The 17,015-nt window shown below is 32.7% G+C and overlaps 1 protein-coding gene across 4 annotated transcripts in view; it reads left to right on the top strand.

Moving 5' to 3' along the window:
* EDIL3 (EGF like repeats and discoidin domains 3) overlaps positions 1 to 17,015 on the top strand; it is a 447,876-nt gene that overhangs the window by 415,878 nt on the left and 14,983 nt on the right. For all 4 annotated transcript variants that reach the window (XM_024246691.3, XM_054555109.2, XM_054555108.2 and 1 more), the window contains 1 exon segment: positions 9,253 to 9,408. In XM_024246691.3, coding sequence (XP_024102459.1) covers positions 9,253 to 9,408 — 156 coding nt within the window.

Below are 17,015 nucleotides of genomic sequence, written 5' to 3'. Positions count from 1 at the left end.
CCCTGGAGCTGATAAAGTATACCTGATTTTTAGTGTTCCTATATTGTGGTTATGAGTAAATCACATACATTCCACTTATGAGTCATGACTGCTGCAAGCTTTCATTCCCTTCCCATCATCCTGAAGTATGGGCACAAATTTATGTGCATTGGGATTCCTGTTGGTAACTTCCCAGTCTCTGGGCAGTGTCTTCTTGTCACTACAATGTGTGAACTGTGACATCTGAATCAGGGCAGCTGTGGCCAAGACTCAGAGCCTGGACAGCAGTCTAGAGGCTCAGTGGTCATTTTGCCACAACCAGAAACATCTTGCTGTAGTCAGTACTTGACTTCCTAACACTCCACCATTCCCATTTGCAGGCAGAATAAACCTTCAGTAATACAAATGTGACAAAGATGAATAGCATACACATTGGATGCATTAGCTCACTTAATCCTAAAATATGAAACTATTCATTCAGTAGATATTTCATGAAACATATAGGCCAGGCACATGCCAAATAACATAGACCAAGTTGTCTGCCTCTGTGATTTTACATTTTGACAAGAGAAGATTGACAATATTGTGATAATACGTAAATTATATAATAGAGAAATAAACAATGGATGTTCAGTTATCTCAGCAAAATCTCCATTGAATGAAAAATAACAGAAAGCTTTGGATTTTGAATTATTAAGAAAATAAATAACTTTTCTATATATTCAGAGGAAAACAGCAAGAGGAGGAGAGTCCTGTGCTTAAGACCAGATAAACTGTACTGCCTAAATGTCTGCTGGGCATTGGTAGAAAGTCCAAGAAGTTCTTGCAACTGCTTGATGGATGGTAAGGGACAAAGAGGAGCTTATATGACTGGCATGTGACAAACACCAGGATTCTTCTCTCTCATTTCAAGTTAAGTAAAGGAAGGGAAAACAAGATAATATAGGTCCTATTTTTTAAATGTGCAGAACAAGAAAAGAATAGGGATTTTTCTAAATGTATGAAAAAAATTTTAAGTGGGAAATATTCTACGGATAAAAAAACAATCAAATTTCAAGAGCATATATAAAAATATTTTGGAGGCTAAGGGTGGAGGATTGCTTGAGGTCAGGAGTTCAACACCAACCTGGACAACATAACAAGGCACTTTCTACAAAAAATAAAAAGTTAACCAGGCATGGAGGTGCATGCCTGTAGCCCCTAGCTACTCAGGAGGCTGAGGCAAGAGGATGGCTTAAGCCTAGGAGTTTGAGGCTGCAATGACCTATGATCATGCACTTCACTCTAACTTGGGTGACAGAGCAAGGCCCTGTCTCTTTAAAAAAAAAAGAAAAAAGAAAGATATTTTTTCTTTATGACATAATAGAGGAGTAATAGAGAAGGTAAGATTAATGCTGAGAAAATGAGGGAGCTGCTATATTTTTCCAATTTCCCTGAAATATATTTCAAAATATAGATTAAAATATATGTTAAAATTGCATTATCAAAAATAAATCTATAATATTAAGGACAGAATGGAGAAACTCTCTGAGAATGCAGAGGAAAATAATAAATAAATGAAAAGGATGAGTGAGAAAATATTACAAAAAAACCTCAGAAATAAAAACTCAGCCTTTGGACAACTGGCCTTCTAGAATGAGACACCAAAAAGAAGCAGAAGCAATATTTTAAAATATAACTCAAGAAAACCTTTTGAACATGTCTTCTCCTAGAAAACAGTCTGCAGCTTGAATGCACCAACTTTGTTCTATCCAAAGCAATACAAGAAACCTTTATCAAGATATATACTGGTGGATGATGATGATTAATACTATTAATTTCTAGAACAAAGTGCAAACCTTGTAAGAATCACTCAGGTAGGAGGATAAAACAAAGAAGAAACAGATTATAAAACAAATAGTGTTGAAAAAAATTATGTTCTTAAATAAATATATATATACTGTGATCCTATGTCACATTATGTATACACATAAAACCAAGATGATTCAGTAAGAACAAGAAAGAATAAAAGAAAACTTGAAAGGAAAACTCAGAGAAAATTGTAGATTTAACTGATCTAATCAAGTAAATTATCTTTTTAGCCATACAAAAATATGCAATCACAAAAACAGTAATTGATACATATGAGTATAGTAAAATTGAAAACTTGTACTAAAAATAAAATTAAGTGACTTAGCAAATTAGAAAAAAAAATGCAACAAATGTAACAGAAACCACATATGATACTATATAAATAATTCTTAAAAATCAACAGGAAAATTTCTAATCCAATAGGTAATAGACAAAGAACATGAAAGAGACTATATATATATATATAATTAGTGACACTGAACAATTAAGAAAATATAAATTAAATTCCACTTAGTGACATTTATGTGGATTAAATGTAAAAATGCCACTTTTCAATTAAATTCCACTTAGTGACATTTATGTGGATTAAATGTAAAAATGCCACTTTTCAATTGTCAAAAATATACAGAAAGTTAAGCACACATGTTCTCACTTGTGTAGAAGCTAAAAAAAGTTGATCTCACAGAAGTAAAAAGTAAAACAGATACTACAGACTGGGAAGTTAGAGGGCATGGGAAGTTAGGAAGAGATTTGATAAAGGAAATAAGATTACAGCTAGGTAGGAGAAATAATTTCTAGTTTTCTATACCACTGTCAGATGACTATAGTTGACTGTAATATATTATATGGTTTCAAATAGTTACAAGGAGGATTATGAACAAAAAGAAATAATAAATGTTTGAAATGATAGATATGCTAATTACCCTGATCTGATCATTAGACATTGCAGTATCAAAACATCACTAGATACCTCATAAATATGTACAATTATTATGTATCAATTTTTTTAAAAATAAGATGTATTTAAATGTAAAATTTTATTTAAAAATGGGATTGGTGTGTAAAGAGTTATTTTATATAGCAGATGGAAGAGTGTAATTTTCCTGAAGATAAATGAAACGATGTGTATCACATTTCAAAGGCCAGGTTCTTAGTGTCTATAAGGAAACAGTTGCACAAGTGGGCAAATAAATACACATGAGAGTTGAGTCTGTTTTTCTTCTGATAGTAAAAGAATTGGAAACAAATTAAATGAACATCAACAAGGGATTGGTTAAATAATTTTCATATTCATTCATGCACGCACAATACGGAATGTTATATAGTCATTAGGAATTACTATTATTTATATGTTTATTTCTTTTATGTTTAAAAGGCCTTTTTTGTGTATTTTTAAAATCATTTCCTTTGATCAAGTAGCCTTAATTATTTGAATTTATGAATAGGAATGAAGAGATATGTGGCCCAGGATGAAAGGACTATGATTGTATGTGAATGTTAATTTTAATAGAAAAATTGAGGATAGAGGGAGTAAATGTTTTATAGTAATTTAATGATTGTAGTAACTCCTTAAAATGACATACTAGGTATAAATAAGTACATATATATTAAAAATAGACAATATAAAAATATTTTAATAACATAATTACTATTGAAATATTAAGAAATAAAGAGTAAACTAATTGCCTGCAAATATGGATGAAAAGTGTAACCAACGTCTGATAACCAATAATATTTTTTCAAATGCCAAGAACAACAAATTTGTCTGAAAACATATTTGAATTGGGAAGGAAAGCATTGATTATATCTCATGGTAACACAGACTTGTTTTTAAAGCTTTCTATTAATAAATTTTTCTACAGATCGTATATCTTATTCATAATGAAAAAGATAATTAAAATTTAAAATGTTAAATATAAAATATTCATAATTATCATGTTACCTCCCATTCTCAGTGAAAAATGTGCAGTTGAACTACTTGCATGATTCTAAGTAAATTCTTTTAAAAATTAATAGTTATAAGCTGAGAACAATCATAGGTTGTAGTTCAGATTGACATATGGCACTGTTCATGTTGTAATTGCAGGTAATTGTTAAGTACAAAATTATCTCAATTTTGTATTCAGGCCGATGATGCCTGTATATTTGGAATGTCTACAACATGCCAGGTGTCCACAAAACTCACAGCTGAATGATCACTTGAGCTTAGAACATTTGTTTATTGCACCATACATGTGTCGTACATGGTTTTACATGTGAAAAAAATACCATAACACACCAATACAACAGAAAACTTCATCCTTTGACAGATTATTTCATGGGATGAGTTTTTGGTTTTAGTTATTATATTTTTAATATATTACATGAAAAAAGCAATTGCTGTGTTAAATGTTTTAAAATGTTGTTGAAAATTAAAATTTTTTTAGTAAAGGGGAGAATGCAATAATGAGTGCTAGAATGCTTATGTTATCCGGCCTCAATCATATTTTAAGGATTCCAAACTTTAGATCAGAACTAGATCAAATCAGATACAGGAGCTGAATATTTTAGATTATTAATCACATTAACTAGTTGGCATGCAAATATGGTCTACAAGTGTAGCCAACATCTGATAACCAGCCATGTTGTCCAAATACCAAGTACCATTAATTATGTGCCTTAAATGTAACTGGGACTAACTACAATTGTTTTGTGTAATGTTAAGATAAAACATTCTGTATCGAAACCAAATGTTATTAAATACTTTGCCTATAAGTCAGTTTTCAAATACTGTGCTAGTTAACCATATTAGCTTCAAAGTCATTTCTGTTTAATGAGTTAATTTTACAAACTCTATGAAGTCATAAAATACACAATTCAGAATAAATGATATGAAGGCAGAAACAAGAGCATTTTAGATGTAGCTGAGTGGCACAATTCTGTGATGAAACTGGCCTGTGTTCACATTTCTTGCACACTTATTTATCTGTATCACTTTTCATTGTCCTCACCCCTTCAAGAATGTCTTCACGAAAATCAACTTAATTTTCCAGTCTGCCCCATCTTCTTCCAGGAAGCTGTGATCAGGGTGCTGTGCAGATGTCTGAAATGAAGTTTATCTTTAACTTCCTCAAACAAATGCTCACAGAATTCTATGCCATTTGTCTAAGTTAGACACACTCTAAAAATATTTATGCTTTGCCAAAACATTACAGGATGTTTTACAACAAAAAAGTTTATATTCCCACAGAACTCTCATGCCATACTTTTTTGTTTACTGTTGAATCATTTAATCCTCTCTTGTTAAGTATCCTCCCTCTTGTTTTCATTCTTAGAGTGAAATAAGTAATTCAATAAGATTTGGAATCTATTTTCTCTTTTAATATTACTTTAAAGCTATATCTCCATTGCATCACAATCAGTATTTAAATAGAGATGCATAATATATAAAATTTGTTGTTTTATTTATTTTATTTATTTTGAGATGATGTCTGGCTCTGTTGCCCAGGCTGGAGTACAGTGGCACAATCTTGACTTGCTGAAACCTCCACCTCCCAGGCTCAAGCCCTCCTGCCACCTCAATCTCCCAAGTAGCTGGGACTACAGGTGCATGCCACCACACCCAGCTAGTTTTTGTAATTTTTGTAGAGGTGGGGTTTTACCATGTAGCCCAGGCTGGTCTTGAACTCCTGAGCTCAAACCATCTGCCCCTCACCCTCCCAAAGTCCTGGGATTACAAGTGTGAGCCACCATACCAAGACTGTTACATTGTTTTTAGTTAACCATTTCACTCATAAATGGGAATTTCAGGTTTTTCAAAATTTGTCTACTTTAAGTAAAGGTAAAATAACTATTTTTGTATATATCCTGAGATGGTGAGTGAAATATTTTATGATCCAGAACTTGTTTCTAGAACAAGCTAGTCACCTATTTCCCTGTTTCCATTTCCTTCTAACAAGATATTCTGAAACATATATTAAATTCTTCCCTCAGATTTCTTAATTTCATGATGTTACCAAAGTCTTCCATAGTACTTACTATAGTCTATATATTGCTATACCTACTTCTGTACACATGGTAAATATTACCTCATCTTATTCTCATAAAGTCCTTTGAGAATTGTTATCCTCATTTCTCAGATCAGGAAGTTGGGAGGTAGAGAGGCGAAGTAGCATGTCCAAGATCCTTGAGCCAATTTGGGACGCCAAACTAACCAGTTCCATTAGAGTAGGCTGACTCTTAGCATCAAATTCCTTAAGATTGGAGAGGATTTTTTGCTACTTGCCTTCTTCAGTAAAAATTGATGGATACCACAGTGACACTGTGTTTCCTTGACACTGTGTCAAGGAAAAATCCTCATAGAAAAACTAGAGAAAGGTAGCTAGAATTTTCTGCTCTGATACATAGTGACATTCATAGCCGTGAACTTGTTCTTGTCCATAGAACATACTTAAGGAAGGAGTCCCAACTCAATTCAGCAAAACGTTTGTTGAGCGCCTGTTATATGTAAGACACATTTAAGGCAGATCCAGACATGAAGTGCATGCAGTGCATGAAGCCAAATATCTATCCATGAGCCAGCTCAGTGCACTAAATAGTCTGCCCTATTTCAGCCAAATTTGGGGAGGTGAGGATCTAAAAGACCAGAAGGTATTTTGTCCAGCATATTTGCAGCTCAACTTTCACCCTAAAGATCTTCAAGACGGCAGAGTGGTCCTAGACCAGGGGCAAGCATTGAGTCCTAAGGAATGGGCTTTTCTAGAATCATTCTGCATGCCGAACTCTGGGGTTATGTGGTCTAAGTGCCTCTCAGGGTGAGTTCTGTACATGCCCTCTGTCAGCAACCTCATGTTCAGTGTGAGTTGCCGATTATTTTTGTACTGAAGGAAGGTTTGCTTAGGTCTCATACTCTAAGTTTAATGTAGCAAATTTTGGGACAAAATCCAGCTTTAAACAGATTGCTGACTATTTAAGTGGAGAAGGTGGCTTAACTGGAACAAAAAAGAAAAACGTTTCTAGATAGAAAAAAAAATGTTGCAGAAGGGGAGCAGTTAGAGTGGGAGAAAAACATACCTGTTGGAAAGTGCCAAGACACACAACTTAGGGAGAAAACATCTCCACCCAGCAGGAAACCCAGCTGACTTTAAAAAGTACTGCAGAAAAGGGGATGTTAGAAAACTCCTCAATACATCGTCTTAGCTAAGGACTTATAGAAGTTTAGGACCTGAGGGAATTCAGCCTGGAGGTGATCATATTCTTGGTGACACTGTTTGAGTTCCTGTGCGTTGACTGCCTGTGATAGGAAAACACCGACTCCGTTCTTTAAGATTTTTTTTTTCCATGTATTGAGTGCCAGCAACATTAAGAACACTTTGAAGAAGAGCAGCTTTGCCCTGCTGTCTCTGCTCAATTAGGTTTGGATTTAGGACAACAAAAGCAATCTATATTTTAAAGCCCAGACAGCTGAAGAACAGAGAGGAAATTCATGATAAAACACAGGGCTTTACTAATATTATAAATCCAGGATTGTTTTTGTTTGACTTAAGTTGCCGTCAGTTTGACGAGTGTGGTGATGCTTTAGAAATTTCTGAAGGAGTCACAGAGAGTGGAAAGAAATCACTGAGAGAAAATATAAACGATCAATGAGTAATTACTCACTGCGAAAATCAATGACTGATCCGTTATGCTAAGAATCTCTATGTATGGTGGATCTTTGATTGGAATCTGTGATATTCCTGTATTCACTGTTTATTTTTGGATCACACACCATATTATGTTACATCTCTTGATATTAAATTCTTCATCTGTAAAGTGGAATTAATATCCTACCTTGGATGGTTATTGGGAGGATTAAATGAGGACACACAAGAAGACATTTGCACAATGTGAGACATTAACCATTTCCTTCCCAGGATATCATAGTTTTGCCATCCTGCATTACTGCTGGACACACAAGACATTTTAGATGATATAACACATGTTTAGAAAAGTAGCCAAAAAATTTGATTTTTGAAAATGTTTAAATAGAGCATTAAAAGTGGTCTTTCGTCCTAATTCATCATGCAACTTGAGCCTAAAAGCTTTAACACATGCTCCAAAAAGTTAACAAAAAGCTCATGTGAATTCAAAAATAGTGAATATTCACAGGCTGTGACACATTGGAAACTGTTTCACACCTTTGCTGATGGGCATCTGTGTCACTAAATATGGCCTTATTCTATGCATTCTCTCTAGCTCTCTCTTCTCATTCATGGCCTGTATCTGACCCATGACTATCTATTTGTGGCTACCTTACATCTCACAGGATAGAGAACCTGAAATAGAAACAAAGGATATAGTGGTTGAAAGCACCAAGATCACACATGGGATCATGACAGTTAAAGATGATAAGATCAAGGATGTAGCAAGGCACTTAGTCATAGGAAATAGGTGGAAGTAAGTGGCTATTGCAGGAAGAGAGAGGAAGCCGTAGATCAAGGAACATAAACATAAAAGGCAAAGATCTTACAAGAGTTGTCCACATAGAAAACAAAGTTTTCTAGATTTTTTAAAAATTAGCATTATATAAGATGTAAAAAAAATGCAGGAATGAATTAGAGAAAAAAAGGAAAATATTGAACTATTCTATATTACGTATTCTTTGATGAAAATGTTTCCTAACTTTTGCAATTACGTTTTGATGATTTTAAATCTTACTAAATTTCCATGGGTCTCATGCCCTTTAAAGTGTGTATTTTGCAGAAAAGAACACATTATGAGCATAGACTCCACAAGTCAGGAATGCATATATTTAATCCTTCTTCATTTTTGAAGAATATTTGCCTTCCTCCTCAACCATTTTAGAATTGTAGTTTTCTAAAAGGGGGTTTTCACTGGACAATGATTACTATTACTCAATTATATATTATTGAATTGATTAAAATTTATGGAAACAGGATTGACTAATGTTCCATTGTGAAAATCTAATACTATTTTTGTTCCTGATGTGGACACAGCCACAGTGCTATTTTTATTTTCATTGAAATGACCAATAAAATCAGAAAATTGAACTATAAGTAAAGTTCTGGCAGGTAGTGATTAATCTCAAGAAGGTCACCCCAACCACATGTGTTCTATCTCATTACAAAAAAAAAAAAAAAAAACCTGCACAAATAGATGAATCCACCTAATATAAAATTAATTGCTGTACTGAAGTCACCATGATTTTACTTTAAAATGGTAAAAATGGTTATTCAAGTAGTCTTGGACTACATTAACCCAGTGGCAATATCAAAATTATAAGCCAATAATAGGCTCAGTCATTGGTTTCAAAATACAAATAGCTAGGCAGATTTTTGGTTTTAGGAGATATATAGTTTTATTCTTTTGACATCAAAAGACTTGCAAGTTTACAACTTGGTTGTCGCATTTAAAGCATGTATTTTTCTTTTCTTTTTTTTTTAGGTGGATCTTCTTGTTCCAACCAAAGTGACTGGCATCATTACACAAGGAGCTAAAGATTTTGGTCATGTACAGTTTGTTGGCTCCTACAAACTGGCTTACAGCAATGATGGAGAACACTGGACTGTATACCAGGATGAAAAGCAAAGAAAAGATAAGGTAAGTCAGCCAAATCGGTTTATAAAGTTCAGAAGTGGAGGATCAAATTACACCCAAGTTTGATTGAATTAACTGCTTATACATCTGTACTGAAAATAGTATCCACATATACTGAAAATATATGTTAAATAAAAAGCTTTAAAGAATAGTACTGTAAAGGGGTTTGCAGTGTGGTATGTAATGGTGCAACCTAGAGGGAAAAAATTGCTTTACTGATAACATTTTTCATATTATTAATTGCCTAAGATCTGACTATCTAAGATTCACCTAATAGTTTATAAAGGTAATAGAATCTTGAATAGTTTATCATAATACACATGTAAATAGTTATTGCTAGAGTATATGCCACTGTCATTTTCATTATTAAATTCCTGATGTTAGATAAAATGTTCTTTGGAGAAAAATATTTCAAAGGTTAATGAAATTATTTTTAAACATTTATATTTTCTTAATTATTGTAACAAGTAGGAAATTTAGAAATAGAACAATTTTGATTACACAGCTCAACAACAAAAAACTCAGATGTTTTTCTGCTCCGTTTCCTTCATTGTATTTTAATTCATAGGTTTGTTTTATTTTTCTTTTAAATTTATAATCTACTTTGAATTTCATATATACACACCTCTATACACACACACTGTACAAATCAATGCCATACAATTTTTTTTTAATGTTTAGCATTTTGAGCATCTTTTCATAGTATCTATTGGTTTCAGTATCTGTGAGACCCTGGAGAATGAAAGTGCTCAAGGCCTTATCAATGACTAATTGGGATCAGATGTTTAAATATGGCCTCAGTTGGATTAGTGAAATCAAGTTAATTCGTTGCTTAGAGTCACTGTGCAAGGAATGCTAGCTTTCTGAAGACATCAACAAAAACTCTCAGATCAAGGATTTGGGGGAGAATATAACACTGCTTTATACATGTCAAATATTTGAGTTAATAATTATTTTTATGTTATGTAATCCTTTTACTTCCTTATGGTTATTGCATTATTGACAGAGGGGTTGAAAATATCTTTCTTCAAATATTCAAGGCAGAGAATTTATAAATTTCCCCGGAAACACTAGGGCTGTAATGGCTGTTTAAGTGATTCGACAGTCTACATTTAGTTCACACAAAATTTATTTTAGAAGAGATGTGTTTTTAGCTTTAGATTTGAAAAGCCACATCTAGTCACATGTTAACATCTCAGAACACACACACATTTCACATGTTAACATCTTAGAAATTGCTGTATCTTACATCACAATTTAATTGAGAGCACTTATTCTTTCGTAGATGAACATAAAATAATGGCATGATTTATAATCAATGACATCTTAAACTGAATAAATATTAGATATTTTGTAAAATTATTTTCAAACTTATTTTGTGAGCTATAGACAAGTGTTTGCCATGATTTATTGCAAATAACTATTTCACTTCCTGTCTTTTACCTTTTACAGTAGGCATTCTGATTCAGTGTATGTTTCATAAGATGAATTTTTTTTAACTTCATAAATGATACAGGCTTGAAATTAATTTTAAGACAGATGAGTATTTACTTATCCATGTGTAAGATTCAGTAAACAGCACATCTATAATAGTGAAATCTTTATATAGATTAGTTTAGGGAAGAAGCATAAAGAAAATTATGGTTAAACCATTCAACTGTTGAGATACTTTTTTGTCTCCATTTAGGTAAAAATGTGATTTCATATGTGAGTAATTTAATTTTTCTTATAGACTAGACATTTTCTTGTTAATGTGTTTTATTTCATTATCTCAATCTGAAACTTACATAAAATTTGTGTGTCGTTTGATAGAGTTACTCAGGTTTTCTGTATCTTTGCTGATTTTCTGTCTACTTGTACTATCAGTTACTGAGAAAGGAATGTGGAAATTTTCAACTGTCATTATGGATTTGTCTCTTCTTGCCATTATATCAGTGTTTGCTTGATGTATTTTGAAGCTCTGCTGATATATACATAAATAGATTTTTAATGTCCTTTTGACCAAATCAACCCTTTTTCATTAGAGAACGAACCTCTGTACCCCTGGTACTATTTTTGGCTCTGAAATCTACTTTGTGTGATATTAATAGATATCGATTAACTCCAGCTTTCTTTTTATGAATGCTACCTTAGCATATGGTTTTTTAGTATTTTTTCATCCTTTTACTTTTGACTTATTTGTACTCAATATTTGAAAAGTATTCCTTCTATGCAGCATACAATTTGATCTTCTTTTGTCCAGTCTATCTCTGCTTTTCAAGTGGAGCATTTAAACAATTTATATTTGATGGGAGTATTAATGTAATTGGATTTAAATTTATCATCTTACTATTTAGTTCCTATTTGTCACATCTATTTTTGTTTGTTATTCCTATTTTTTCACTCTTTTAGATTAATCAAATTTTCAATGATTCCATTTTAATCGTGTTTGTTGAATTATCAGCCATAACGTTTTGCTATTTTTGTGATTGCTTCAGGATTTGTGATATGTATTTTAAACTTTTGAAATCCACCTTCAAACGAATGTTAAGGCCCAGAAACTTACCTCCATAAACACAAGCAAAATAGATTATAGCTATTAATCCACATATTTAGGAACTATAATTATTATAACATACAATTTGGACATGACCAAAATAAATCTTTTTTAAATTGATGTATCATACTTGTACATATTTGGGGTGCTACATATGATATTTTAATACATGCATACGTGAGTAATGATCACATCAGCGTTATTGGGATATCCATCACCTCAAACATCGAACCAAAATAAATACTATTGTTAAGAAAAAATAGACTCTACTAGGCAAGTTGGAAAATTGTGAAAGTAGATTGATGCATACTATTTACTAAAAATAATGTGAGCTGGAATTCTCCTGTGAGACCATAAAGCACACTATTATTTGTATAATGTAAAATTTTTTCATGAAACCATTTTGATGTTATAAATACATGATAATTGGCTAAACTCAGACAATTTAACTGGTAGTTTTAAAAAGAAATCTAACCAGTTTTCTTTTAATATTGTAACTAATTAGGCATAATGAAGAAAAACCTAAGATAAAAGCCTAAGTTTATTATTTACTATTGAAGAAGACAACTGACACCAATAAACTGTAGATAAAAATTCAGTAATTAGTATTATCATAAGGAAATCTTTTATGGGGAAGAAGGAATTACACAGCATTAGGTTTCTCCATTTTTACATAGAAAAGAATTTTATAAAACAAATGAGAAAATGTATTGCCTAAGTTATTTAAACACTTGAAAATGTCATTTTATATGTAAATATACATACATAGCAATAAAATATGTTTTTGATAGGTATCAAAATAACTCTTTTGCTTTATTACTACTAGTTCTACTAGATATTTTATGTATCATTTCATATATCCTTTATAGATGTCCTCTTCTGTTTAAAAGGGCTCAATACTACTTAGCAATTAATTTTTTCTGACTTTGAGTAAGCCATCTCCTACTGATTCTTAACATTATTTTTGTCTTGTTTTCCATGGTTACTTTCCGTAAGAGGAAAAAAAAGTCTTCAATATTTACAAGTGCCAATTCAACCACAAGCTTTCATCCACACAAATATAATAGATGAATTGAATGTTTCAGGGCAAAACGTGTCTGTGGGATGTTTTATAGATGCACTTTTCAAACAGAAATATGTATAAACAAAAGCTTCTAAGTCTTCTTTTGTGCCGTTTGTTTTTATTGACTGCTTGCTTTAATAGATTTTTGGAGGGTGGGTGTGGAAGTCTAATGTAGATCCAGACACAAGATTACTTCAGAAAAGTAATCTGAAAATAAATGCAATTTTCTAGGTTTACAGCAAGTGGTATAAAACTCTAAAAATGTATCAATGGCCTTTTTGTTTTTTACTAACCAGAATGACTAAGCCTCAGAAAATCAATGCCATATATATATATATATATATATATATGTATATACACATTATATATATATACGTATATATATACACATATATAGGTATATATACACATTATATATATATATATACTATATATATACACACACACACACACAGAGGAATATTTAAATATATGTAATAAACATACATGTGTACACACACATGCCAAAAGTCAATTGAAGAAAAATAATACTCTGTTCTCCTTATTGAGATGTCAGTTTTTGAAAACCCTCCCATAGCATTCACAAGAATTGCAGTTTACTTTAGTATTGTTTTTTAGCTAAATTCCACATTAAATCTCTTGTAATTGAGCCTATGATGACACTCTCATTACAGTCCATACATTTTTATTTTCCCCTTACTAGTCTACAGCATTTTCTAACATTTAACTAACTTTTATATTTCTCTACAGCATTAATTCAGGTACATTTTTATTTGAAAGTCAAATGTTCCTTTGCTCTTATGAAAGTGACATTTGTTTTATACACTTGGAGCTGTTTTTTACTGCATTTAGCAGGAAAACTGCAAAACTTGACAAACACTTTCAGTATTTAATTTTTCAGGTTATAAGCCAAAGTAAAGCAATAATAAATTTCAGGAAGAGTACTTATATGGAAAAATTAGAAATAAAAATGGGTTTTCTCATCCAGTATATTAGTCATAACATCATAGTGTTTAAATAAGTCTGAATTCACAGCATAAGAGCTTTCTTTATTCAGGAATGAAGAAGCTGGTAATACTCTATTTCATCTCCCTCCCTAAAATTATCCAGAGTTTTGTAAAAGCATAAGTTGAAAAGTTGAAACTTTACCCGGATTTTCCAAAACAGAAAACAAAATCCCCTGTTTCCAATAATACTTTCTTGGTCCTTAAGGATGAATCACACATATATTCATCAAGAAATAAACTGCAATATCTTGGTGAACTCTCTAATTCAGTAGTTACCTAATTGTCTGATTATGGCACTCATGAGGAGAACTTGTTTAAAAATACATATTTCTGGGCCCTGCTTCAGACTCTGTGGAGATGAGCTGGAAATCTAAATGTTTACAGAGGCCCCAGATAATAGTAAGCAAGTGTGTGAAAAATGACTAATTGATGCCAAAAACAAAATTAAATTTTTGAAACTAAGTGTAGTTTTCTGTTTTTCTAGTGAGAATGGAATTTATTATTATTCTTTAGGACTTTGGCCTCTAATTGGTCAGAGGAAGTCAATATGAATCAATGTTTCTAAAAATAAGATTAAATTGTAATAAGTTTGCCAATTCCCTTATGAAAATCACAAAGTAAACACTAGCTTTAAACAAATTTTAAATTGAAATAATATATTTAAGTAGTTTAGGATGCAGATTAGATGGGGGATCATCTAGAAGGAGGTGAAATTTATATTCATTCAACTGTGTATTCAGTTGGCAGACTCCAAGCGAGAAAAAAATCTGAATATGACACAGTCTCCCAGTCTAATGAGAAGCTCAGTAAAGGTGGAAAAATTTTGATTTAATCCATTTATTTGGGAAAGTCAAAATATAACCTACTAGGTATATTATTTGATAAAACAACTCTAGGGAAGAAATAGCACGTAGATTATGTCAGTTTCATAAAAGTCCATCACTCTCCAATAGAAGAAAACAGTCCCTGGTCCTTTTCAACCTCCTTCCCTTTCTCAGCATGGGTGTGAAAAATAGAAGCAGCGACATCATCAGTCCTCATTAATAAAGCTGCCAGCCATGGTCTGTATTGAAGGATATATTCAAATTCAACAGTAATTACAGATGTCACAGAGCATCCTGTCATTTCTGCTGAAGTGAGTAGTTTTGGAGAGCTGAAATTAAATTTGAATGTTTAATACCTTGAAAGTCCAACTCATGGGTAAGGCAGAGGTCAGATGAGTAGTCAATAATACTCATGCTGTTCTTTTGAAATTTGATCTGGGTGAGAAACTTAGAACCTGAAGAATCCCTTAGGGAGTAAATAAAATGGAATTGTCAGTGGCACTCACAGAGGAAGATGATAGCAGGGGGAAAAGCAAAGGGAGTGAATTGTCTTTCAAGAGGGAGCAGCTGCATGTTTCTGAGCAACAGGATCAAGGACGGTTTCTCTCCATATTACATGGAGACCATTAGTTTCATCCATTCAGAGTATTGTTACTCTTTTCAAATAAGGCAGAGAAGGAAGGAATGGAGGCTGCTTTCCAAAAAGCAATTTCCAAAAAATACATGACTTTATACAAAACACTAGGATTCAGTAATAGCAAGTGAAGTGTGCCCCTACATGATAGAAATTCATGTAGTCACTTTATTTTACTTACTTAAATATTCAGTGGCTGAGTGACTTAATTGAAACTAAAGTTAAGAAGACCATCATATTATTTCAGAATTGTCTAAAAATAAGGACATTGTTATTTATTTATTTATTTTAATTTGCATATTTTTAACTTGTGTGCGTACATAGACAGGTGTGTATATTTATGGGGTACATGAGATGTTTTAATACAGGCATGCAATGTGTAATAAGCACATCGTGGATATTGTTATTTAAATAAATACCATTTGGCATCAACTGTTATTCAGAAGTTTCTCTGCTTTTCTACTTGTAATTTAATATTATGAGACCTGACTAGGATATGTGCCGGTATGCCCAAAATAGAATGGGATGCTTGTAAATTTTGCCAAGGCCTCTGACCAAGAATGAAATATATCAGGAAATATCTAAGTACAGAATAATTGATTTAGCAAAGTGAAAGTGGTTTGCAGGCCTAGATCTTCCTGCTGAGTTGGGAAAGGACAATGTAGTTAAATAAACTGAATTCAGAAAGCAGCATATTGTCATCAATGAGTAGTGTGATAGCAGTTGTTAAGGTACACAGAGAACATAATAGGGACCCACTTAACAGAACCAGTTGTGAAGTGGAGGCCTGGGGTCAAAAACAACACAGAAAAAAATGGATGCAAGTCCACAAGCAAATAGCCCTGGGTCTCCTACAAAAAGTATTGTGCTTCCATTTCCATGTTTAACATAAGCTCCAAGTGTCTACCTAGATCCAAGAACAACTAAGATGTTTGTTCTTGGATGTAGGGTAAAGAAGGGTTTAAGAGCAGGAAAGGAAGGGGAGAACAGGAGATGCGGCTTATGGGATAGAGATAAGCAGAGAGAGGGCTAGTGCCCAATGTAAGTGCAACTGTAGAATGGAACTAGCTACATGCTGGAATGAAAGACAAACCAGAGTGACTCATTAGACACAGGAACAACCAGAAGCCATTCTGTCTGAAGGAGCTCAGTGATTTTTTAAGAAGTCATTCAGTTTATTTGGAAACATCAATGGAAAGCCAGTTGTCCTTCTTTAAGGATTAATTTTGAGGTTTCTAAGAAAATCCTTTGTACATTAGTTCACATTTTCTAATATTAAACACTGTCAATGTAAAATATGCAGTTAATTTTGGCCAATGAATCATTTACTTTTCTTGATGGCGTTTGGATGTTTTAACCTTCATCATTAAAAAACAAAAGAGCAAAAGCAGAACGCTGTCTAACAACAATTAGGTGGTAGAATCAGGCAGAAAATTCATAAAATTCACCAATATTAGGGTGGGTTGGGGGCAAGGAGTAGGAAGAGTGTTGCTACTGGTGTGACTGTTATTTAATGACAGATAACCACCTAGTACAGATGCTATGA

This window comes from Pongo abelii, chromosome 4 (assembly GCF_028885655.2).
Source record: "Pongo abelii isolate AG06213 chromosome 4, NHGRI_mPonAbe1-v2.0_pri, whole genome shotgun sequence".
Lineage (NCBI taxonomy): Eukaryota > Metazoa > Chordata > Mammalia > Primates > Hominidae > Pongo > Pongo abelii.
The sequence above is the reverse complement of the archived record's forward strand: the minus strand, read 5'-3'. Positions and strand labels throughout refer to the sequence as shown.